General features: G+C 39.3%; 1 protein-coding gene across 2 annotated transcripts in view; it reads left to right on the top strand.

The window, feature by feature from the left end:
- The window catches only part of CFAP206 (cilia and flagella associated protein 206), a 32,229-nt gene extending 12,264 nt beyond the window's left edge, over positions 1-19,965 (top strand). For both annotated transcript variants that reach the window (XM_079781689.1, XM_079781688.1), the window contains exons 8-13: positions 5,034-5,153; positions 6,976-7,174; positions 8,994-9,134; positions 12,030-12,223; positions 18,048-18,191; positions 19,507-19,965. In XM_079781689.1, the coding sequence (XP_079637815.1) occupies positions 5,034-5,153; positions 6,976-7,174; positions 8,994-9,134; positions 12,030-12,223; positions 18,048-18,191; positions 19,507-19,737 (1,029 nt within the window). In that variant the 3' untranslated portion in view covers positions 19,738-19,965. The remainder of the gene's footprint in view (positions 1-5,033; positions 5,154-6,975; positions 7,175-8,993; positions 9,135-12,029; positions 12,224-18,047; positions 18,192-19,506) is intronic.
- The last annotated feature ends 7,071 nt before the right edge of the window (positions 19,966-27,036 follow it).

Genomic DNA, 27,036 nt, shown 5'->3' with positions numbered 1-27,036 from the left:
CCCAGAATAAATCCCACTTGATGATGGTGTATGATTTTTTTAATGTATTGCTGTATCACTAAAGATATTAAGTGAAATATGCTGTTTATTTTTTAAATATGTTTTATTAATTTCAGAGAGAGGAAGGGAGAAGGAGAGGGGGATAGAAACATCAACGATAAGAGATAATCATTGATCAGTTGCCTCCTGCATGTCCCCTACTGGGAATTGAACCTGCAACCTGGGCATATGCCCTGACCAGGAATCGAACCGTGATCTTTGGGTTCATAAGTTGATGCTCAACCACCTGCCAGGCTGAAATAGGCTTTTTAATTGAGATATAATTACATATAATATTATATTGTTTCAGGTGTACAATATAATGATTTGATATTTATGTATATTGTAAAATGGTTACTGTGCCGTGCCAGCACAGCCAAGGGTTCGGTGAGCCTGAGGGAGGGCGTCAAGGGATTGAAGAAAAGACAGGCAAAGAGAATAAGCTGGGTCTAGGTGGATCTCCTGTGCCTGGCTGAGGCCACAGAGAAAAGATCCAGACTGCAAGCTGAGCCTTTATTTTATAGCCAGAGGTAAACAAGGTAGTGGTCACCATAGTTACAATGTTCTTGTGAGTTTCACTTGTTTTGGCAGCACTTGCTGCACCTCCCACAGCCCATTAGCTACCCAGATAAGATTTAGGGAGTGTCATAATGGTCAAGCTTAATTATGCTAAAAGGGCTGTGCCCTCTAAGCTGGGACTTGTTTGTGGCTTTGCCAACAGGTCAGTCCGAGGCTTAACCCTATAGCCGCTCCCTACGGGTTACCACAATTAAGTCTAGTTAATGTTCTTTACCACACACAGTTACAATTTTTTTTCTTGTGATGAAAACTAAAAGGTCTACTCTTAGCAACTTTCAAATCCTATATAATAAGAGCCTAATATGCTAAGTGTCCAGTTGTCCAGTCATCCGTTCAACCAATCCAAGCGTAATATGCTAATGATATGCTAAGGTCACTCAACTGCTCACTGACGTGCACTGACCACCAGGGGGCAGACGCTCTGACCGGTGGGTTAGCTTGCTGCTGGGGGCTGGCCGATCGGGACTGAGTGAGATGGGCCAGACACGCCCTGGAGCCCTCCTGTGGTCCCTCCTCAGCTGGCCAACCTCCCGCATCTCTCCCCAGCCCCGATCGTGAACCAGTGGGGTCCCTCGGCCTGGCCTGTGCCCTCTCGCTATCCAGGACCCCTCAGGTGATGTTGGAGAGCCGGTTTCAGCCTGATCCTGCAGGCCAGGCTGAGGGACCCCACTGGTGCACAGATTTGTGCACTGGGCCTCTGCCTTCAGTATACAATAAAGTATTGTTAGCTATAATCACCATGTTGTTACATTCTATCTCCAGGATTTAATCTTGTAACTAGAAGTTTTTACCATTTGACCTCCTTCACTCATTTAGCTCAGCTCCTAACCTCTGACTATGACAACTATCAACCTTTTCTCTGTATCAATGAGCTCTTTTATTTGGTTCCACATGTAAGTGAGATCATACAATACTCGTCTTTCTCTTTCTGACTTATTTCCCTTAGCATAATGCTGTCACCATCCATCCATGTTGTCACAAATGGCAGGATTTCCTTCCTTTTATGGTTAAAGAATATTCCATTGTATATAGATGCATATATAGATATGTGTGTACAAAAGTAGGTTTACAGTTGTGAGTACATAAAACAGTTTATTCTTAAATTATTTCTTAATTAATTATATTATTTATTTGTATTATTTGTCTTTTTCATATTACTGTTATTATTTCATATCCTTACTTACGATTTATCTTTTAGGTAATAATGGCTGTTAATTTAACCTACTTTTACCCACCCCATATAAATATATACATATACATTAAAAGAATATATATATGTGTGTGTATGTGTATATGTGTGTGTGTATGTGTGTGTGTGTGTATGTGTATGTGCATATATATATGTATATATATGTATATATAATATATATATATATAAAACATAAAATATTCTTTGTCCATTCATTTATCAATGGATACTTATGTTGCTTCCATGTCTTGGCTATTGTGAGTAATGCTGCAATGTACATGGAAGTACATATACCTTTTCTAGTTAGTGTTTTCATTTTCTTTGGATAAATACCCAGAAATGGAGTTGCTGGATTGTATGGTAATTCTTTTTTAAAAATTTTTTTAATTGATTTTTTAGACAGAAAGGAAGGGAGAGGGGAGAGAGAAACATTGATGTGAAAGTGAAACATTGATCTCCTGAATGCCTCCTGCATGTCCCCTACCTAGGATGGAGCCCACAACCCAGGCATGTGCCCTGACCAGGAATCATCGAACAGGCAACCTTTTTGTGCACGGGACAAAGTCCAACCAATTGAGCCACACCAGCCAGGAATGGTAGTTCTATTGTTCACTTTTTAAGAACCTCCATGCTGTTTTCCATAGTGGCTGCACCAATTTACCTCCCCATCAGCAGTGCACATTTTCTCTACATTCTTGCCAATACTTACCTCTTGTCATTCATTCTGACAGGTGAGAGGTGATCTCTCTTTGTGGTTTTGATCTGCATTTCCCTGATGATTAGTGATGTAGAGTACTTTTCAGGTGCCTGTTGGTCTCTGTATGTCTTCTTTGGAAAAATGTCTTTTCAGATCCTATGCTATTTTTTTTAGATTGGATTGGTGGTGTTTCTTTGCTATTGAATTGTATGAGTTTGTTATGTATTTTGGATATTCATTTCTTATCAGAAACATGATTTGCAATTTTCTGTCTTTGGTAGGTTGCCTTTTCATTTTGCTGATGATTTCTTTTGCGGTGGGGAAGCTTTTTAGTTTGATGTAGTCTCACATGTTTAGTTTTGCTTTTCTTGCCTTTGCTTTTGGTGTCAAAGCCAAAAACTTATCATTAAGACTGATGTTAAGGAGCTTACTGCCTATGTTTTCTTCTAGGAGTTTTATGGTTTCCTGTCTTACTTCAAGTCTTTGAAATGTATTTTGAGTTAATTTTTGTGAATGATGTTAGATAGTGATCCATTTTCATTCTTTTGCACGTATCTGTCCAGTTTCCCCAACGCCATTCCTTCCCCCATTGTCTATTCTTCCCTCCTTCGTTGTAAATTAATTGACCGTATATACATGGTTTATTTCTGGGCTCTCTTCTGCTCCATTAATCTGTGTGTCTGTTTTTATGCCAATACCATACTAGTTTGATTACTATAGCTCAAATAATAATAATATAGATTGAAATCAGGAAGCTTGATCCTTCCACTTGTGTTCTTCTTTTTCAAGTCTGTTTTGACTGTTTGGGGTCTTTTGTGGTTTCACAAATTTTAGGATTGTCTGTTCTACATTTATGACAAATGTCATTGGAATTTTGAGAGCAATTGCATTAAATCTGTATATTGCTTTGGGAAGTATGGGCATTTTAATAATATCAATTCTTCCAATACATAAACACAGAATATCTTTTCATTTATTTGCGAGGAATAACTTTACAACTGAAACCTCTACATGGTTGTGAATGAGCTCTTTTTGGTAAAATGTAAACAGAGTGATTGTTCTGAGGGATTATCAGGAAAAATCAAGAAGTTCTGCATACCGACGCTGTGAATGGACCCTACAAACATACTTGGGGAAGAAGGTCTAGAGTATCTTCAATTGTAGGTTTTAAGAAGTGTTAAGTATTGAATGTAAGTTTTACTTTGGAGGACATATGCATATTTATTTCTGTTTCTTGTTAGCTGTTGCACAAATCTGAAAAGACTTTAAGGACTGCGTTTCATATTTGATTCCTAAAACAGAACTAACATCTAGGGAGGTAATTTTCTGGGGGTTAGACCAGAGAGACCCATAAGATAGGGTAGATAATATAGTATGGGAGAATGAAGCAAGAGGAAGGAAGATGCTTAAAGAGTCATAAGGATAAAATTAAAACAGGATGCATGTTACATTTTTGAATAAAACATTTCATTAGTTGGCCCTAGCCAGTTGGGTCAGTGGATAGAGCATCAGCTGCGGACTGAAGGGTTTCGGGTTTGATCTCTGGCCCCGGTCCTGGTTGGGGTGAACTGCGAGAGGCAACTAATCAATGCGTCTGTCACACATCGATGCTTCTATCTCTTGCCCTCCCCTCCACTCTCTAAAAATCAATGGAAAAATGTACTTGGGTGAGGATAACAAAAAATTTTAATTAGTTAAAATACAGTAATATTAGATATCTTTGTGAAGTAATTGTTTTGTTATTGAAAAATAGGTACAGATATCTGAAAACTCAAATGCGCTTTTTTTCACTTCAAGTAAATGTCACTCTTTTACACTGCACTGGTACACCCATACCACTGCCATTTCTGATGGCATCTTCGGCAGGACAGCATAATGGGCAAGAGCTGGGCTCTGTGCTCTGATGTCTGATGGTCGGGTAGAATCATGATTCTACCTCTTATTAGCTGTATATTCTTGGGCAATTTACTTCCTTTCTATACCTTGGTTTCCTTATTTGTACGTATTCCTTTTTGTACTTACGTATTTCATATGGCTTTAGTACATAGTAAGAATAAATGCTAGCAATTATTTCAGACTTAGCATTCAGCACCTATTTTCATATTGCTATTGTTGTATCCGATATATATTATTTTTCTGTCAATACTGAGATTTTAAAGACTTCCTACATTCTTGAATGTAATTTTAAAAAACCTTGATATCAAAGTAGTGTTCAGAGGAACACCTCGTTAATCTTATCATTGAAAATAACAGCTATGCAAAGCTGTGCCATAGGATCCATTTCTCAGGAATTCAGCATACATTTGAGAAAAAGTATAGCCATTGTGTTTCAGAAGATTTACCCATCCACCAACTATTTGTAGAGCACTGCCCATATGCCAGCACTGTTCCTGGTGTTGGGGAAGCCACGGAGCACAGAATCCCCTCTGTCAATGGGCTGACCTTCAGAGAGCAGATGGGGCTTAAAACACATACGATTTTTGAGGTGAAATTATAAAAATATTAATGCAAATGATGTTGTCTTCACAGTCAGAAATAATTAGTTGTGCTCAAGAAGTGGAATTGCTGACAAAGCAGTTAGGAGCCCTACTTGAACAATTAACAATGACTGTAAAGTCCAAGATGGCTGTCCCAACGTCACAAGTCTTTGTAAGTATCTGTCATCAACTTTGACCTACTTGAAGGATGAGTAGAGTTGGGGTCCTATAAAACTGAGTCAGAAGTAATTATGATTATACAGGGTGGGGCAAAAGTAAGTTTACAGTTGTTCATATGGAAAAGAATACAATAATTAATAAATAATAATACAAGGATAAACTGTTTTGTGTACTCAAAACTGTAAAGCTACTTTCACCCTACCCTCTATTTAATTACTAATTAATTTAGTAATTAAATAGAGGGGTCCTACCCTCTATTTAATTACTAAAAATTTAATATTGTTTTCATGAGTTGATTCTGTTCCTCTTGGTTATTTTGTAGTAATAGTATACATTGGATGACAGAACTCCCTTGGTAGGCATTTGCTGCTGAAGAAAATACAGATATTTTATATAATAAAAGCCTAATATGCAAATCAGCCAAACAGTGGAACGACTGGTTGCCATGACATGCACTGACCACCAGGAGGCAGATTCTCAATGCAGGACCTGCCCCCTGGTGGTCAATGCACTCCCACAGGGGGAGCGCCACTCAGCCAAAAGCCAGGCTCACGGCTGACATGCGCAGCGGCGATGGCGGGAGCCTCTCCTGCCTCCGCTGCAGGCGGGCAGTAAGGAGCAAGGGGTCCTGGACTGCGAGAGCCCTGGACTGTGAGAGGGATGTCTGACTGCCTGCAGGTGGACATCCCCCGAGGGGTCCTGGACTGCGAGAGGGCGCAGGCTGAGCTGAGGGACTCCCCCCCCCGCCCCCCCCCCCCCCAGTGCACAAATCTCGTGCACTGGGCCTCTAGTATGTAATAATAACCATACTATCAGTATTGGCAGCGGCAACAAAAATAATCCATAATATAGTATTGAAAATGTGTTCACAATAGCTGGTTTCTAATTGCCTTCAACAAAGAGGTGATGCAACTTGTGACTTTTCTGAAAAGATAGATAATAACTGCTTTGATGACCAGACCTGCGTTTATGCTGACTTTTCTGATTATTTGCACAATCTTATGGACAAATCTGGTAGCCCCAAGGAGGTAGAAGATGCAAATGCAGTATTTTATAGAGCACTTTGGGGTTTTGATAATTTTCTATAATCATTCCCAACATTTGGTTTTAAAAACTAAGAAGCCAAAGGCTAAGTTATTCCACTTATAATTTGAGCCTGAATAATTTTTTGCTTGTTCTGTAAGTCTGTGATCTTTAACACAAGTAAAAAACATTTTATCTCACTGACCTAAAATCTTTAAACTTGCAGCTCACAAGACATGCCCCAAGATATATTGCTAGACTTTACATGTTCTTTTGAATCGTGTTGAGACAGATAAATCTAATCCTGTGTCAAATTTAGCTTTTTAAAAAAAATACCAAAGAAGTTATTTCCCTTTGACCTTTTGAGGTGAAGCACGCATAAACCTTTCTGCTTTCAGGCATGCCAGGGCAGAGAGGAGAGGTTTGTTTTCTCCAGAGTGTGCTTTTAGTTCCAGTGGGAGCCACAAGGTCATTTGTGGTGTCTGCTATTTGGAAATAGAGCCGGGTGATCAAATGTGTGTGTTTGGTTTTGTGTTTTGTTTGTTTGTTGGTTTGAGTAAATTAACTTTATAATAATCATACCAAAATAAAATGCTTTCAAATAAAATACAAGTTTATTTTCTCATAATTTATGAGTCCACTTTCTATTTAGATTCTGTTGTTTAACTTCAGGAGACTTTTATTTGTCTTAAGGAATAATTTCTTTACAAATTGTGTTTAGTTTCAAGACTACAGTGATTGTAATTGAATTAAACAATTACATCTTGATCGTTTATTTTTCTCTTCCTCAGCCCATCTTCATTGCACTTTCCAATGTGTGGACTGGCTTTCAGGATGAAACTGTCTTGATTGGAATCCTCACTAATTTAACTGCTAACCTTGAGCGCTTTCTGGGCACTCATGACGTGCTGTTTCCTGAAAAAGTAATACAAGATCTTCTTGATGAAGTAATTGTGAAAACTGATATGTTTCGGCTGAAAGAACACCTGGGTAGTAGAAATCATCTGTTATTTCCTCTTCCTCTTAAAATCACATCTAGAATAAAGTCACTCTTTTGTTTTAAATTTTTCATATTATATCTTTCTTATAAGGTGATAAACATCTTTCTTGATTATAAGAATATTGAGAATTTGGAAAACAAAAATATGTAAACTGGATATCTTACTATCCAGCAATAACCACTCCTAATGTTATGGCTAGTGTTTAGGTTAACAATGATTTTTCTGTGCTTACATGTTTCTCTTGTAGTTTTAGTGATTTTTTTATTATTTTTTGCAGTAGAAAATGATATTAATTCTTGCTATATTTGTTGCAAATTAAGTTTCATTTTTTGTAGTGCTATTTGCCATATACTTATCTCATATTGAGGTTGAAATTTATAAATAATAGATTTTATCTTTGTAGAATTAACTGAGCTTATTTTAGACCCTTTAAGAGATGCATTGATTCTTGAAAGGCTGTCTTTATCAATAAACTTCTCTTTACTTTTTTGGTCCCTCCTACCCTAAAGACAATTTAAAATTGATGAGAAATGCCAAAATAGAGCCTAGGATTTGAGTTGTTGCCTAAAAAGAAAGTTTTTCCAGAAAATGAAATTAGATAATTTACTCTCCAAATTTCCTTCTCAAATTCTATTTTTGTAAAGTGGAAAATAAGAATGAATCAGCAGTTTCCTTCTTAAGCTATTGAACATATAAAATCTGAAAGAGAACACAAGATCAGAGAGACTCGAAGGCGTGCTTCCAGTTAAAGCTTTTCTTACTGATTTTATTTTTATTAAAACAGCATATCTATGCAATTACTAAATTACATTAAAAAGGTACAGCCACTTCAATGGGAGATATTAAACTCAACCATATTGGCAAGATAGTTCACTTGCAACTTAGATTTAGACCTGTGTTTCCCACCATAGGTCAGAACTTTGTTCCCACTAGAACACTCTCAAGATACTACTCCGGTATATGCGGAGACCCAATGTTCTTTTTAAAAATATATATATATTTTTTATTGATTTTTAAAGAGAGGGGAAAGGAGAGGGATAGAGAAAGAAACATCGATGAAAGAGGACCTCATCCATCGGCTGCCTCCTGCACACCCTTACTGGGGATTGAACCTGCAACCTGGGCATATGCCCTGACTGGGGATTGAACCAGCGACCTCCTGGTTCTTGGGTGGATGCTCAATCACTGAGCCACACTAGCCAGACCCAGTTTTCTTCTGAAAGAACTCACTTGACACTTGACACATGTCATAACTGTTCAAGGCTTTCAGGCATATCAGGAAATAAAGAGGGAAGGCTTATTTTCTCCAAAGTATGAATTTACTTCTAGTCATAGCCACGAGGTCAGGTGTGGCACCTGATCTTTGGCTATAGAGCCAGACACAGAAGTGTAGTAGGATCACGACAGCTAAGAATCTTGGGTATCAATGTTTTACAAAGGCGTGTTTTTATTTGTGTAAAAATAGTCAGTCAATTTGCTTTTCAAATGTAAGTAGGTTACCTAACAACAAACACTAGGAAGAATGTTTAAAAGTACACCTTGTTATGAAAATTGTACACTTTGTTATGAAAATTAAGTTACAAAGAGATATTTCCTTGACTCTGTTCAAAATAATTTCATCTGTTTCAAGAAGCAATAGTCCTACTATAGAAGCATTTGCCACCCAGTGTAAACAGCTGCACCCTCTTGAATGAAGTTGATCTATCTCTGTTTTAGTCACATGGCAGCCAGTTCCTTCTGCTCATTTCCTTGGGTTGTTTACTCTTCTCATTGAGTAAAGTTTGTCTTGTCCTCCTCTTTCATTTTAGAAGAAAGAGTACATCCAATGGATTTCAAAAGACAACAATGGCTTTTCCCAGAAACAACAGCAAATTTTGCTAAGTTGTTAATTCAGTACCGGGGATTTTGTGGTTATACATTGGCGACAACTGATGGTCTTCTCCTTCCAGGTATCATTGGAAATAATATTGCTCCCACTTCCTTCATTTTCTTTCTTTAAATGAAGTGCTGTCATTGTCACTTATTCATTTTTTACATCTTTATGGGATCTGATGGTGAATTTAGAAAGGAATTACAAAGAGGACCTAGACAAAGTGTTCATCATTGATGTACTCACAGTATAATCTGGTAAATTGACATAAACATGAAGTTATAACACGAGTGATAAGTAATTGAATGTGTACATTATAAAGTATGGATGCTGCCATATCATAAATAGGAGCTGACTCATGTGTCCGGTGATGGATTGTAGAAATGTTACATGACATCACTGAAATACATCCTCCTCCAAAGTAATTATGTGAAAGAGAAACACTGATTTTTCTGATATTTTATTTAAAAATATTCATGCATGGGAGGGGGGTGGTCCCTCAGCCTGGCCGGCACCCTCTCGCAATCTGGGAACTCTGGCTCCTAACCGCTCGCCTGCCTGTCTGGTCGCCCCTAACCACTTGCCTTGCCTGCCTGCCTAATCTCCCCTAACCACTCACCTACCTGCCTGATCACCCCTAACCACTCTGCTTGCCTGCCTGATTGCCCCTAACTGCTCACCTGCCTGCCTCATCACCCCTAACCACTCTGCCTGCCTGCCTGATTGCCCCTAACCACCTCTGCCTGCCTGATCACCCCTAACCACTTGCCTGCCTGCCTGATCACCCCTAACCACTCACCTGCCTACCTGATCACCCCTAACTGCTCGCCTGCTTGCCTGATCGCCCCTAACCGCCTCTGCCTCAGCCCCAGCCTGCCACAGCTTTGTCTGTAAAGAAGTCTGGAATGACGTCTGGAAGGTCGTTCGGCTATCCAGTCTAATTAGCATATTATGCTTTTATTATTATAGATATTCTTTGTTATTTTACATTCCACTACTGTAGATCAAGATTTCTGTATAAGGCAGATACCACTAAGGAAATGGCCAGTTTCTTATTAAGTAAAATTTATCTTGATATTACTATAGCTTCTAAAACAAACAGTAAATTAGAAATTGAGATGGAATAAGTTATCCAAAATGTTCTGTGTGAATTTGGGATAACAAGAAGTTGGCTAGGACTAGAATGAAAACAGTTTGATAAGATTGTGTCTTATTTCCCTTATATCATTAAGCTCCTCCTTTTCTTCTTTTTTATTTCTTTTGTTATATTTCACAGGTGGGTATTATTTTTTTACAAATAATTATTGGGATTGTGCATATACAGGCTAGAGAGCACACAAACTGACTCATTTTTATGGTATTGGGTTTTTTCATAATGGGATTAACAAAAGGTTTGCCATGGGGAACTGAGAAAATAGTTTTCTGAGACCCCTGTGAGGGTCATCAGTACTGGGGAGAAAACATTCAAGATCCGTGAAGAAGTAGATGGCTTCTTCTCTTTTCTCCTTTGCTTTCCTTTCTGTTCCCCTCCCTCCCTCCCTCCCTCCCTCCCTCCCTCCCTCCCTCCCTTCCTCCCTCCCTCCCTCCTTCCTTCCTTCCTTTTCTTCCTCTGAGTCAGGAGAGACACAAACACGAAAGGAAACATGGGTGTGTGGAGCGACAGAGGTAGCATGATGAGGTTGAAGAGCTATGGGCTGGGATTCAGAAGTCTGGTTTCGAGTCCCAGTTGTGCCATTAGTGGACTGAGCAGCCTTCAGCAAATCTCACGCTTTCTGTGGACCACGGTTTCCAAGTCAGGAAAAGGAGAAGGACCAGCTCGGAGGTGTGGTGGGTCCCTTCCTGGTCTATAAACTATGATTCTAAGAGAGAGGGAGAGGGAAAAGTAGGGGCTTGCGTTTTAGAATCCTCTCTGAGTGTAAGCCAGTCCTGACTCCTCTATTTCTGTTTACTGTAATGTTTCTACTCACAACATTATTTTCTGCACTGCCTCAGAGGAATTCTGTAGCACCTCCCTGCTTCTGTCCGGTCCTGCAGACCACACGGGGTCAACCCCAAGCTGATACGTGGCTGCCCCGTCCGGTCCTTTTCCGATGGCCTCACCGACTTCGCTGCCTGCACGCTTTCCCTTGCTCACTGCTCCAGCCCCCTGGCCTCCTTGTTATTCTTGAACGCGCTAAGCTCATTTGCTGTGCCTGCCACGTAGCTACATATACTGCTGCTTATTTTATTCAGTCTTCCCTGATCACCCAATTGAAGATAGCAACCTCGTCTGCTTTCCTATTACTGTGTGTTCAACCTGCTTTACTTAGGGTTTTGTTTTTTTTGTTTTTTTGTAGCACTGATCACTCTCTGGCCTAGGGTATAATTGTTGATTTGGTGAGAGTAGGGAGTTGGTTTTCTTCTGTATCCTCAGTGCCAAGAGCAGGGCCAACAAATATTTGTTGAATAAATGAAAGAACAAATAAATAAGACAGATTGTGCTTTCTGTATAACTCCCACAAACTAGGTGGATATTTAATAATCCATATTTTATGTAGTATCTTTTCACAGTGGGAAATACTTTCTAACATGCAAACTTACATTTTAAAAAAGATGTCCCATTTTTGCAGTTCTTACAGAATTATTTTTAAAACAATGATTATATGGTAGTTAGTTTATTTGGAAGAGATTTGTGAAACCTCCCAGGCAAAAGGCTTCTCATAAGAGATTTTTAAACACCTTGTATCTAGATAGTGAAATATTTTTCTATAAAATCATGCTTTAAAATAAAAAAATTAATTAACTTAATATGAATTTCAGATAAGCCATAATTTAATAAAATGTATACTTTAAAATTACTTATTTTATCAGCAAAATAAAAACATAAGTAATAGGTTAAAATGCAATATATAGAAAATATTTCTATGGGTATATTACAAACACAGAATCAACTTAATATTTCATAGCCCATTCAATTTCTTTTCTTAATTTTCAGGAAATCAAGCAATTGGAATTTTGAAATATAAAGAAAAATATTACACTTTCAATACCAGAGATGCGGCATATGCATTTGCAGAAAACCCTGACAAGTACATTAATTTAATTACAGAAAAGGCCAAAAAGCATGCAGAATTAATTCAGCTACTGGAACTTCATCAACAATTTGAAACTCTCATTCCATGTTCTGAGGTAAGCAGGGTAGATATTTAAAAATTTATTACATTTAAGCCCTGGCCGGTGTGATTAGGTGGTTACGCATTGTCCAGAAGGTCCCGAGGTGTGTGCGGGAGACAACCAATCGATGGTTTTTTTTTTTTCTTTTCTCTCTCTCTCCTTTTTTCTCCCTCTTTCTCCCTCTCACCCCCTTTCCCTCTCTCTCAAAAAAAAAAATCAAGTGAAGATTTTCTTTTTTTTTAAATGGGCTCTCTGTTCTTTTTTTTCTTTTTTTTTAATTGATTTTTTTACAGAGAGGAAGAGAGAGGGATAGAGTTAGAAACATCGATCAGCTGCCTCTTGCACACCCCCTACTGGGGATGTGCCCGCAACCAAGGTACATGCCCTTGACCGGAATCGAACCTGGGACCCTTGAGTCCGCAGGCCGACGCTCTATTCACTGAGCCAAACCGGTTTCGGCTCAAGTGAAGATTTTTAAAAAAGAATTTATGACACTTAGAAATATAGTTAGTTTATCACTTCTTGTCCTTTTGGCTAAGATCAAGTGTAGTATCTATTCCTATCCATTTAAAAATATAGTGAACTTAAAAGTTATATTTATCTTGTTCCCAAATCCAGGCAGAGACAGGGTCAGATGAGGCCTTTACAGCTTATCTGAAAGGGATTCACATCTGAAGTTGGAACTAAGGAAATCCACAAAGAATAGTGAAAGCAAGACAAGGAGTCAAAGTGATGCATTAGACTGGAAAAATCTGAAAAAGAAAAGCTACATTTAGAGAAATAATTGCAGCTACATATTTTCTTGTCTAAAATTGAAGGAGCTCAGCACAGATAACATGCTGATCATTTACACTCAGAGTTGTAAAATAATTTAACATGTTTAAATTGCAAGTCTGAAAGGCCACAAAATGGATCTGAAGGTGTGCTTCTTTGTCTGTTGGCACTTAGTCATTCATTCATTCAACAGATATTTGCTGAGCCACTTACCGTGACAGGAACTAGCTTGGCACTGGAGTTAGCAGTGTTCAAAACAGATTAAAAAACAACAAAAACTACCTACATGTGGCTCACATTCTACTGCTGTATTCTTCTCATCTTCTTCCTCTTTGTCTCTCATTTTTGTTCACCTTTTCATTGTTCTTCCTGTCTCTTCTCTCATTCACTTCCTCTATGTCTCTTTTTTAAATGTATGATCTCTCTTTGTTTTAAATATATTTTTATTGATTTCAGAGAGGAAGGAAGAGGGAGAGAGAGAGAGAGAGAGAAATGTCCATGATGAGAGAGAATCATGGATTGGCTGCCTCCTGCAAATCTCCCACTGGGGATCGAGCCCACAACCCAGACATGTGCCCTTGACCGGAATTGAACCTGGGACCTTTCGGTTCACAGGCTGACGCTCTATCCACTAAGCCAACCCGGTTAGGGATCAGTTCCTCTCTTTTTAAAAAAAAATATTTTATTGATTTCAGAGAGGAAAGTTGAGGGTGAGAGAGAATCATCGAGCGACTGCCTCCTGCATGCCTCCTCCTGGGAATTAAGCCCACAACCTGAGCATGTGGCCTGACTGGGAATCGAACTGTGAACTCCTGGTTCATAGGTTGACACTCAACCACTGAGCCACACTGGCTGGGCAGTTCCTCTCTTTTAAACTCACTAAAATAAAAACCTGAAATGGTTTTGTTTTGCGTGTGTGTGTGTGTGTGTGTGTGTGTGTGTGTGTGACCAACTTTTTGACTATGATGCAGGTGGGTTGTGTCCAATCGACCAGTTCAGCAGGGACCGGAGCAGTGACTGGGAAGAGGACAGTTGGGCTGGTGACAGGGAGGCACAGAGGGCAGTCTGAACATTTGGGCAAGGAGCCTGGCAACATGCCGAGGATACGGTGGTGGGGAGTGGTGTGGAGGGCCGCTGTGGCCCTCAAACCCTGGACAGCTCAGTGGCGCTCTTACTCTGACAGAGTGCTACCAGTCTATGGATGTGACACTCCTCTTGGACACGGCAATTCTCCAGGCGTTCTAGGCTTCTCCTGACGTGGAAAGAGACGGGTATATTTAGTACACTTCTGTATGAGGCTCAAATGGTAGGTCTACAATTTTTAGCTCAACTGAGACGTTACTCTCAAAATAATTGGACCAATTTAATTTCAGTCAATGGGCTTGTCACTTACCCATAACCTTGCTAGCACTTCTATTACCTGGGTTTATAATTTTTACCAATGTGATGAATTTAAAATGGTATATCATTATTGTGTTAGTGTACATTTTTCTGATAATGAAGTTCAGCATTTCTTCTTACATCTGTTACTCATTCAGATTTTCTTCTCTATACACCAGTTATTCATAACTTTTGCCAGTTTTTTCTTTTGTAGACTACTCTTTCTGTCTTTAACCTGTTGGTGGGCCAGGAATTCCTTGTCTATTATAGGTATTAATTCTTTAGCAGTTGTAGAAGTTGCAAATGTCTTTGTCCCGTCTGTCACTTCTCGGTGAGTTTTGTCAGGTGAGGCCTTCACTGAAGACACACCTTTAATTTTAATGTAGTCAAAACTATTAAGTTTTCTCTTTAACGATTGCACTTTTAGAAATCCTTTACTGTCTTGAGGTTATTCATTTATATTTTCTTCTGTTATAACTTATTCACTTTTAAGACTTTAGTCTATTTGGAGATAATAAAGAGTTCAAACTTTATTTTTATTCATGTAGTGAGCCAGTTTTCCTAACATTTACTAATAATGTATGTTCTTTCCCACTAAATCCGATGCTGCCTCCACTGTATTAGCAATTCTCATATGCAATGGGTTTGTTTCCAGGCGCTCAATCTTGTCCTGCTGGCCTATTTGTCTATCTCTATGCTGTTTTATTACTGTTACTTTGTAATATATTTTATTATTTGATAGGGCTGGCCTTTTATTTTTTTCAAAATTGTCTTAGGCATTCACGTATGGATCTTTGTATGTTCATGTAAAAATTTTTACAATGAATTTGCCAACTCCCTCAACCCCAAAAATCTTCCTGGGTTTTAACTGGTATTGCATTAAAATAATACAATAATTTGTGGGGGAATTTATATGTTTATTATATTGGGTTGTTCCATCATTAAAAAGTACCATTTGCTTAGTATTTGTTTTTACTGTTATAGTTTCATTAACTATCCTATATAATAAGAGAGGAATATGCTAATTATCCGTTATGCCGTGAAGCATAATGACCAACTGCATAATGACGGGATCATGGATCTGCAGGAGGGTGGGGCAGCGAACTATAAGCATGCGGTGGAGAGCTACAGGAGTGAGCAGGGAAGCAAGCTATGGGAGGTTGGAGGGGGAAGGGAGAGCTACAGGAGGGCAGCAGCAAGCTACTGGCCACAAGCAGGTGGAGGAGAGCTACAGGACGGGGCAGGGCAGCAAGCAAGCGGGAGGTGGAGAGCTATAGGAGGGAGCAGGGCAGCAAGCTATGAGAGGGAGGGCGGGGGGAGCTACAGGAGGGCGGCAGCAAGCTACTGGCGCACGGATTCGTGCATAGGGCTACTAGTGCCTTAATAAAACTTAATGGTTTTATTTGTATTTTATTCTCTGCCTACTTCTAAAATAGTGAGATAATTAAAAACAAACAAACACCCACTTATGTATCAATTCTGATAAAATTAAAAGGCTGAAAAAAGACACTACATAAGGGAAATATGTCTCACTCATTTTAAGTAAATAACTAACTTTTAATTGTATAATATTTATACAAACCAAAGAATATGTAAAGTGTATCACTATACACAAGCATGAAAAACAAACATCTGCACATCTGTCACTTTTAACAAGTATCTCAGAGAACCCTATGTATCCCTTTCCAATGTCATTCTTTTCTCCACAACAGTAACTACGTTATGAATTTGTGTTTTCCATTCCTTGTCTTTTTGCCATTCATGTCTATATTTCTAAACAATATATTTCTGTGAAATTACTCAGTCTTTTGCCCAATTTTCTATTGGATTGTAAGTCTTTTTCTTAGTGAGTTGTAGGAGGTGTTTTTTTTAAAAAAAAACAAAAAACAACAACATTTTTTATACCAATTCTTTGTGAGATATATGTTTTGCAGATATGTCCTCCCATTGTGTTGCTTATCTTTTCATTCTCTTTGTGGTGTCTTTTGATAAAAGTTTTTCATTTTTATGTGTAATTTATCATTTTTTTCTTTATGTCTTGAACTTTTATGTCTTATTTAAGAAATCATCATGTATCCTTAGATAATAAAAACATTCTCCTAAATTGCTGTTTAAAATATAAATTTGGCTTTCACAGTAGGATTTTTAATCACTTGGATTTGATGTTTTGGGTCTGGTGGAAGGTGAAGATCTCATTTTAATTTTTTCCCCCATTTGAACAGCAAATTGTCCCAGCCTGTATGTTCAATACTCTCTCCTTTCCCTACTGTCTTATATACACAGGCTTATTTTGTTAGGCTCTCTATTCTGTTCAAATACTCAGTTTTTAAAAAAATTCCTGTGCCTACATCTTACTATAACTTTGTCTTAATATCTGATAGAGTAAGTTTCCCTGCCCTTTTTTCTCTAAGGAATCTTGACTATACTTGACTCTTTACTTTTCATGTAAATTTGAGAATTACGTTGCCAGGTTCTATAGAAAACCTTGAAAGAGTTACAGATTTGCATGTGTATAGACAAGATTTATTTGGTCTTACTATCACTTAGTTATAACTTACAGAGTTGTGAGATAGCTTGAAGACAGTGAATCAGATAACCAGACAGGTGTACTGTATGTAAACAATGCATACTTTCCCACCACACAGAAAAGTTCCCCTATATATCTGGTCTCGTTTTTCCCTTTCTTTCTATTTTTTTTCTTTTAAAAAAATCTTTATTGTTGAAAGTATTAGGTCCTCCTTCCCCACCCACCCCCATTAACCTCTTCCAGCCCGCTCCCATCCCCACCCCCTTTCTCTCCATTTAATTCTCAGCTGTTCTTCAGTGACCTTCAATACCCATGGAAGTAAGTTTTCTCCCTCCAGTGCTATAGTCTGTATTGTTATTTACTTGCCATTTACTTGTGTGGTATAATGTCATTAATTATATTTTCAGCATGTTTTTATCTACCTTACTATATCATAAGTTTATTGTGAAGGTAAAAATTATGTCTCGTGTAAAATGGTAGGCACTCATATCTGTTGCTTGACTTGGGGAACAAAAGTTAATCTTTTCTCTTTCCTTTGTGCTGTGTCTGAGCTCCTTTAATCTCTGCCACTCTTCCAGCAACTTCATGTCCAGCATAATGGTACCTTGTTAGCGTGGAATTACTGAATACTTACTATGTGAATAGTAATAGTGAGCTTCTGGGTGTCCCAGCAGAAAATTAACATATTCAATTAAAAAAACACCCCTTTTGGATAATAATCTGGCTATGTAGGCCTAGTTTGGGTTTAAGATATATCCTAGGTTCAAATACTTTAAAGAAATGTGTCTTATACCGAATATTTAATAGCTATTTTAAGGTTCTGTTCATTTCCAATAAGGTATCTCTTATGCGACCATTTGTGAAAGTCAGAGAGGGGGCATTTGACTTGTCAGTGAGTGATGTTAGGTTTACCCCCCTCCAAAATCCACCTCCTACAGTAAATTCACAAAATCAGAAAAAAACACATGCCCAGGAAGATAATTATATACATCTCACTAATTATGAGCTATTTTCTCTGCTGGTATTTACAAGTATATCCCATGCTCAAAATTTCTTGTTTTTCTAACCTTTTGTTAGTTTTAGCTGAATACTTTATTAGTTATCTGTAAATAATGTTTATTTTTTGCAAATATTAATCACAAAACTCCATTTCTTTAGCTCAAAGATACTGGCAAACATCTTATAAAACCAATTACAAAGAGTGAAACCAGCACACAGACGGATACACACATATTACCACCAACAATTGTGAGATCATATGAGTGGAATGAATGGGAATTAAGAAGAAAAGCTATAAAATTGGTTTGTAACAATATTTTCTAAAAGCACCTATAGGTTAGAAAATTTTAATATGTTGTTCTAGAGTTAAGTTTAATTATTTTTATAAAATATGGAGTTATACAGAGTTCTTTGTTAACATAAAAATAATTAGTGTAACTTATCATTTGCCAGCTTTACATTGTAAGATTGTCTTCTACTTTTAAGCATATGTAGAAATATGGAAGCATGAAACTACTCTCAAATTATTCTAGCCAGGTTCAGCTTCCTTGTATATCTTCTAGATCATTGTTCCATTAGTGTACATGCTATCTCCCTCTCTCTCCCTCTCTCCCCCTCTCCCCACCCCCCCCTCTCTCTCTTACACCTTCCTATTTATCTATGTCATAGCTTTAATTACTATGCTAATCCATGAGGTGCTAATATTTAAAGCACTCCCACCCTGGCTGGTGTGGCTCAGTTGGTTGGAGCGCCTCAGGTTCTAGTCCCAGTCAGGGCACATACCCAGGTTGTGGGTTTGATCCCTGCTAGCGGTTCTCAACCTGTGGGTCGCGACATTAGAAAGGTTGAGAACCACTGCTCTAATGCTTTCTGTGATTTTTTCTTGCACTTCACCATAACTTCAGTAACTCCTATTCTTTTTTTAAATATACTTTTAAAACATTGATTTTAGAGAGGGAAGGGAAGAGGGAGAGAAAGAGAGGGAGAGGGAGAGAGGGAGGGAGGGAGGGAGAGAGAGAGAGAGAGAGAGAGAGAGAGAGAGAGAGAGAGAGACATTGATGTGAGAGAGATACATTGATTGGTTGCTCCCTGCATCCTACATGCTCCTGGGCTGGGGATGGAACTTGCAAACCTAGGTATGTGCCCTGGGCCCTGACCAGGAATTGGATCTGCCATCTTCTGGTGTACGAGATGATGCCCAACCAACTGAGCCACACCGGCCAGGGCACTCCTATTCTTACAAGCTCCTCCTTGCTTCTTAGCCTGAGTAATCTATTTAACTTCATGTTCACTAATAATTCACGAAAGGAGTAAGTTGTATGAATCTCAAAGTCATGAAGGAATTAGATTATTTAACAAACGATTGAGCTCACTGTAAGTCTGACCCTGTATGTTCTTTGTTTGGGTCCCTTTTCATTATTTAATATATTTTACTACTTTGCAGCAAAGAGTATTTTCTGTTTTCTTCTAGGTTTTTTTAATGCTCTCGTGTGTTGTTGAAAAACTAATTTCTTTACGGATTGAAAAAATAGCCAGATATTAACTGTTGCCTGATAATATTTTATATTATTCGTTTTTCAGAGAAATGTTCATCGCTGTGTATTCTCTTTCACCTTAGGCCAATTTGCGGCGGAAAGTTACTCACTCGGTACAAACGGATCTCAGTCACATGAGAAGAGAAAATTGTTCGCAGGTGTACCCTTTAAAGCACGTGGGCACGCAGACCAAGAGGGAGGGCAGCACCGCCGTGCCCAGGCCTCAGATTTTCATAGCTGGTCTCCGCGGGGGTCACACGGAAACCACCCATGCAGTCAAGGTGAACCTCACCAGAGCTGTTGATGAGACCTAGTTAGAGGCCACTTTTTTAAAGAGGGTATCACCGCACTGCGAACAGTGGCAGCTGTTTAAAAGTACATTGGCATCCAGGAAATTTAACAAACGCGGTGGGGCTGGCACATTCGTTAGTCGTGTGAATTTTTTTTGAAAAAACTAAAAAATGGTTTTCTGTGACATAGTTTTCATTCTATTAAAACTGAAAAATAAAACTTGGTCCATTCATCTTTTCTTTGTTAGAAAAAGTTTGCCACATTAAGGCTGAAGTGATGATGCCATTTAGATGTCAATATAGGATTATTATGCCTGGGGTAGAAATTTCTTTCTAAAATCATATTTAGTGTTACACATTAAAAATTTAAAATCTAATATCTAATACTTTAAACAATAGAGAATTAAAAAAAAGAGAAACTGACTACAAAATAGCAATCATTCAATACTAGGAAAAAAATTGAAAATCTAGTCAGTATTTTTTAGCTTCACTAGCTATTCATTGTTAACATAGATTACATTTGATTACCGTTGTTCACCGGTTCACTTTTCACCATTTCATTGACCCTCTGTCAGTCGTGATCCAAACATATTAATTGGGAAGTCCCGGAGATAAAACATGTGTACGTTTTAAATTGCATGCCATTCAGAGCAGCGTGGTGAAGTCTCACCCCTCCTGCGCCCTTCCGCCTGCTGCGAGGCACCCCTCTGTCCAGCGTATCCTCTCGGTACCCACAGTTGAGTAAGATACTTTGAGAGAAGGAGAGACCACATTCACGTGGACTTTTATTATAGCGTACCGTTACGATGATTTCATTACTAGTTCTTGCTGTTGCCCTCTCTCTCTCTCACAGGCAGGTCTGGACAGAAAAAAGCAAAGCAGAGACAGGGTTCAGCACCGCCCTGGGCTTCGGCATCCACGGGGTGTTGGACCGTACCCCCTGAGGGTAAGGGGCAGGGGCGACCGTGTAACAGAACCTCACTCCTGGGAACAACCAGCGCAGAGGTCCACATGATACTGTTTAAACTCTGAAAATGTTACCTAACGTCTGGGTTGCTGGCCCTGTGAAAAGAGCGGAATTCTGGGCAGCACCTGGCCTTTACCGGGACAGGCACCTCCAGTTCCAGTCCTGCTGTGCTGGGTCTCCCACTTCACTCGTCTCATCTGCTTGGCCCTCAGGCAGTGGTGTTCAGGGCCCCTGGGAATTACTGATGAGGCTCAGAGCTAAAATGTTATTGTCTTACATCTAATAGCAACTCATGGACAATAAAGGCCTCCAGGTGGAGGGACGTTAAACTGCTTTAAACGCTGAGGGGTCATTTGTAGTTAGCGTATTTTCTCCTGCCTAAGTGACTTTTACTAAGGTATTTGTATGAGATGTTTTCTATGTAGGTTAAATGTTATTTTTATAATATGAATATGCTTCAAAATCCATTTTCCACAGATTTTATAAAAGTAAACCTCAAACAGACCTACTTCTAAGTTGTCACACCTGTAGTTTAAAAACGATGTTAAAGGTAGCTGGCTGGCCGTTGAAGCAAGGCCTGGGGCCAGGGAGCAGAGGCGGGGGGCTGGGGTGGGGGACGGGGCGGGGGGGAGAGGGAAGGGATCTGTACCTGAAGGAGATGGGATGGTTGTCGCTACTCCTAAACTCTGCAAATTTGGGAATTTGATTTTATCTGTTCTATCAGCCCTCATTCAACTGTGCATGAGTCCTACACACAGAAAAGAATGATGGATAAGCCACAATGTGAGGTTGTAACATTAAGGCTGAAAGTAAGATTGCCAAGTGAATAAAATAACAATTTGAAAAGCTAATCTTAATATTAGAACGTTTCCTGGTCGGTGCAACGAATCAGACAAGGAGAGCTGGACCCACTGGTACTCACCCTCCCACGACCTCCACCATCTGCCCACTGTCAGATGGCCACCTCCTGTCACAGGCTGAACTCCTTGTCTCCGCCGAACAAGTTTCTCCCTCTGTATTTTATCCTCTGGTCCAAGGCGCCACCATCTACCCAGGAGCACGAATTGAAACTGCCCTGCTTGTCTTGCTCTCACAGCCCCTACATCAGCAAGCCCCGTTGATTGGCTTGAATTGTCTCTGCGGTTCGTGTCTTCCTATCCTCACCATGACTGCCGTAGTTTAGGACTCAGTCCTGCCACCTGATTCATTGGCATAATTTTTCTAACACATAGATCTGATCATATCACCTGGCCCCCTCCCCCCCATCTCCACTTACCTTGCTTAAAAACATACCAAGATTCTTTCCCATTACCTAGGTCTTACAAAATAGGTGAAGGCGTTTGTACTTTGTAAGACCTCAAAATATATCCATCTATCTTCCAGTTTCATTTTCTATCCCTCTCATGCCGTCTCCACACACCATACATATTAGGCAGATAAAACACAACTCTTCACACATGTCATGGTCTTTAATACCTCTACTCTGCTCTTGCTTTCCACTCTGTCACCTGGAGAGTACTCACAGACACCCCCATGAAATCATGTTTGACCTCCAAGCCTGATTAGATGTTACCTTTTCAGTGAAGGCTTTTGCTATCACCTTTGAGAGAATTAATTGCTTCTTCCTTTGGGTTTTCACTGGATTTTATCTATACTCTTTTATTTATTTACCTATTTAAAAAAAAATTTTTTTTTGGTTAATCTTCACCCGAGGATATTTTTTCTATTTTTTAGAGAGAGTGGAAGGGAAAGAGGGAGGGAGAGAGGAAGGGAGAAGGAGAGAGGGAGAGGAGGAGGGGAAGGAGAGGGGGAGAGAGAGGGAGGAAACCTTTATGTGAGTCACACCAATTGGTTGCCTCCTGCACGGGCCCCAACTGGGGCCAGGCCTATTTATCTAATTATTCCCTTCACCCTCTTTCCGTTTGGCTTGTTCTCTATATCTAGGGGTCTGTTTCTGTTTTGTTATGTTTATTCATTTACTTTGTTGTTTTAGATATCACATATGAGACCTTGTCTTCTCTTTGTCAGACTTTTGTCACTTAGCATAAAACCCCCAGATCCGTCCATGTATTGCAATTGTCAGGATTTTATTCTTTAGTATTGCTGAATTATATATATGTAATTACTATATATATATATATATATATATATATATATATATATATATATATATATGACTTGCATTTTCTTTATCCATTTATTTATTGATGGGTGTCTAAGTTACTTCCATACCTTGGCTATTACTGGCAATGTTGCAGTGAACATAGGGTGCATATATATTTTTTAGTTGGTATTTTTGTTTTCTTTGGATAAATTCCCAGAAGTGAAATTGATGGACTGCATGGCAGCTCTATTTTAAATAGCTGAGGAATCGAACTGTTTTCCATAGTGGCTGCACTTAATTTACAATCCCACCAACAGGGCAAGTGGGTTCCCTTTTCTTGGCATCCTCAGCCAGCACTGGTTATTTGTTAATTTATTGATGATAGCCCTTTGACAGGTGTGAAGTGATTCTCATTGTGGTTTTAATTTGCATTTCTCTGGTAAGTGAAGTTGAACATCTTTTCATGTCTGTTGGTGGTCTCTAAATCCTCTTGGGGAAAAAATGTCTATTTAGATCCTCTGCCCATTTTTAAAATTAGATTTGTTTTGTGTGTTAGGTTGTATAAATTCTTTACATATTTTGGGTTTTAACCCTTTATCAGATGTATCATTTGTGAATGTTTTCTCCCATTCAAAGGGTTGGTTTTTCATTTTGTCAATGGTTTCCTTTGCTGTGCAAAAATGTTTTAGTTTGATATAGTCCCATTTGTTTATTTTTTTCTTTTGTTTCCCTTGCTCGAGGAGATATATCTAATATTTATAATTTTATAGCACTTAAAGTAAATAGGAATATATGTGTTCATTTGTTGGATTGAATTTCTTGAGATTTGAACTGTGTTTTAGTCATTTTTATATCCCTGGCATTCATATCATATCTTGTTGGACAATTGAATAGAAAAAAAGAGGGATGAATGAAAGGGCAAACTGGAAGCAGGGTATTGATCAGTTGAATGATGATTTTATTTTATTTATTTATTTTAAAATACATTTTATTGATTTTTTTTACGGAGAGGAAGGGGGAGGGATAGAGAGTTAGAAACATCGATGAGAGAGAAACATCGATCAGCTGCCTCCTGGACACCCCCTACTGGGGATGTGCCTGCAACTAAGGTACATGCCCTTGACCAGAATGGAACCTGGGACCCTTCAGTCTGTAGGCTGACACTCTATCCACTGAGCCAAAGCGGTTAGGGCTGAATGATGATTTTAATAGTCAAGGTGGGAATTGATAAGGTGTTCTGCAGCAAAGTACTCATTGGCAAGGAAGAGAGAGGAAACGGAGAGGGGAAAAGGAGATTATTTTGGGGGAAGTAAAGTTAGATAAGCAGGGTTAGTATAGTTTTTGCAGGCTTTTGAAAGCCAGGCAGAGGGATATGTTGCCTTACTGTAATAGGACATTAGAAAAACACTGCAGATTCTTGAACAGAAAATTGATTTTGGGAGAGAGGTACTGGAGTTGGGCCTGTAGTAATGGATGGCATGAAGGACCAAATGTGAGATTTAATGAATGCAATATAACATCTCAGGAAAGGGCAGGGGGAAAATCAAAGACTTCATGGTTCTGCCCTCGGAGACCAAGGATAAATAGGAAAAGGAACTGGTTCATCAAAAAAAGTAAAGTGTTTAGACTAGAATATTTGAGTTTAAGGGATGACAAAAATAGTAAGGCAAAGGTGACTGGAATTTGAGCTGGAAAAAGATGATTTTGGAGGTCAACCCTCAGGAAACAGGGATGGAATGAGGAGGGAGACATAAAACAAGAGAAGTATTCAGAAGGGTGGGAAGAGACACAAGGGAATCTGTGGTCAGTGAAGGAAAGACAGGTCTAATACTTACTAGCTGTGTTGCTGAATATATTTTGGCTGCAGTTTCTTCATCATACAAACTGGGACAATAGTAATTCCCAACAGGTTGTCAAGGGGATTAAATGAATTAACACACGGAAAGCAATTAGTTGGTAAGTAAGGGCTTTGTCAGTGTTAACCAAGGGAAGAGAAACCCTCCATTGCCTCATTCTGTTGTGCTCCCATCCCCATGTCCCTCACTCCCTGTTTTCTAGCTCTCACTTAGTGCCTAGAGTAATGCTTGGCACCTTGTGCATTCGGTCAGTGTCTGATGACTAAACAAACGAGGATGAGGAACGAGAAAAGGCCGATGGAGCAGGCAACTGCGGAGCTTTGTTTCATAGAGTTGGCTTGAGTGGAAATAAGATTGCAGCAAGGTAAGCAGAAAATGGTAGAAATAAATACAGATGACATGTCAGTGACTGTTTGGCAGGAAAAGAAAAATGAGATGTAACCAAAAAAGGAAGTGGTGACAAGGGAGAGTTACACTCAAATAAGGAATGTTTAGATATTGATGATGATGAGTCATGTCTAACTCTCCTAGTCCAGACACTAAAATTTACCTTGTTTCCTGTATTTTTTCCCCTCAATTATAAAACGCAATAATTCTTCTGGCTTGTCTTTAGTAATATTACCCCACAGGAAAGATTGTACTAAAGTAACAATAACCTAGCAAATCGGTTTTGTATGTCTTTCTTAATAGCAGAATAAGACTAATGTTTCCAGGGGTCCTCAAACTTTTTAAACAGGGGCCAGTTCACTGTCCCTCAGACCATAGGAGGGCCGGACTATAGTTTAAAAAAAACTATGAACAAATTCCTATGCACACTGCACATATCTTATTTTGAAGTAAAAAAACAAAACGGCAAAAACACCCGCATGTGGCCCGCGGGCCGTAGTTTGAGGACGCCTGGTTTAAACTGACATGGAAACAATTGTGTTGAAGTATCTGCATTTGTCTACATATTCTTTATGGTTAATGGTTTACTATACTTTAAACCTTAGCACTTTTAATAATCTATTGTATAGCTACCGTATTTGAATTTAACTATAACCTCCCTATGCCTTTTGGTATTTGCCTACTGCACAGCCTTTCTGTTTAAGTTCACACGTTCACTTTATTGCCCAGGGATGTAATACCGGGTTTCTTGTACATAATTCACTGAGATGGTGGTAAGCTCTCATGCCTGAGCAGAGATAGAGGTGAGCAGAGTATCAAGACAAATACTGAAGCCTGACAGTGACAATCAGGACTATCATCAGGCTCTCACAGGGCAATAGAAATGCTGCTTGAGGCACTAAGCTTACCTCATTATCAAATTACCTTGTGGTTCACATGTTTAAGAGTGATGCTTCTGGCACTAACCAGTGTTGTATAGAAAGCTAGGCATACATGAAAGAAACATATTAAGCCAATATTTTCTCCTCCAAGACTTAGGATAATTCAGATTGGGAAAGGAAAAATTAGTTCAAACTAAGAATGTAAATATCTGCTTGGCTATTCATTGGGTTAGGTAAATGAACAGAAAAGCCAGCTATAAAGTTAATAGGGAATAATATTTCTCCTAAGGATATGCTGTAAAGTATTAATAACACTCCCCTCCTTTTAGTGCCTATTTTCTAACTCACTGACACATTTTGGTTCTCTACAATCATACACTACTAGAGGCCTGGTGCATGAAATTCGTGCATGGTGGGGGGGGGGAGTGTGGAGGGTCTCTCAGCCTGGCCTGTACATTCTTGCAGTCTGGGAGCCCTCGGGGGATGTCTGACTGATGCCGAGGCAGGAGAGGCTCCTGGCACCACCGCTGTGCTCTCCGGTGGTGAGCCTGGCTTCCGGCTGAGTGGTGCTCCCCCTGTGGGAGCACACTGACCACCAGGGGGCAGCTCCTGCATTGAGCGTCTGCCCCCCGGTGGTCAGTGCACGTCATAGCGACCGGTCATTCCACCTTTCAATCGATTTGCATATTAGCCTTTTATTATATAGGATAATGCTGTCTATAAGGACACGGGCACAAGACTAATGAACAATATGAAATATAAATTGTTTAGGTTAAGTAAGAGGTAACCATGGAAGGGAATGGACGTGCTGGAAGTTACAACGTTGCTGAAAGTCGTTTCTGTTATGAGTTAGGAGAGTTTCTACAAAAGCTTCCCACCGACCAGAATCACAAAGGCTAACCACAAATCCTTATTTGCGGTCAGCTTGGTGAGGACTACAATTCCCAGAAGGCAGCGCTCTACTCCCTTGGCTCCACTCGCTTGGGAGTTGTAGTTTAGAGAAGACTCCTTCCCATCGAGTTTTACGCACTTGTCAGCTAGGACTCGGCCGTGAAGGCCTCTCCTCCACCCGCAGCGTCTCACTGTCGGGAGTAGCACGGATTTGCGCGCCTAATCTTGTCCCTGGAT

Source organism: Cnephaeus nilssonii, assembly GCF_951640355.1.
Source record: "Cnephaeus nilssonii genome assembly, chromosome: 9".
NCBI classification, from domain to species: Eukaryota; Metazoa; Chordata; class Mammalia; order Chiroptera; family Vespertilionidae; genus Cnephaeus; species Cnephaeus nilssonii.
Note: the sequence above shows the minus strand (reverse complement) of the source record. Positions and strands in the feature narration are given on the sequence as shown.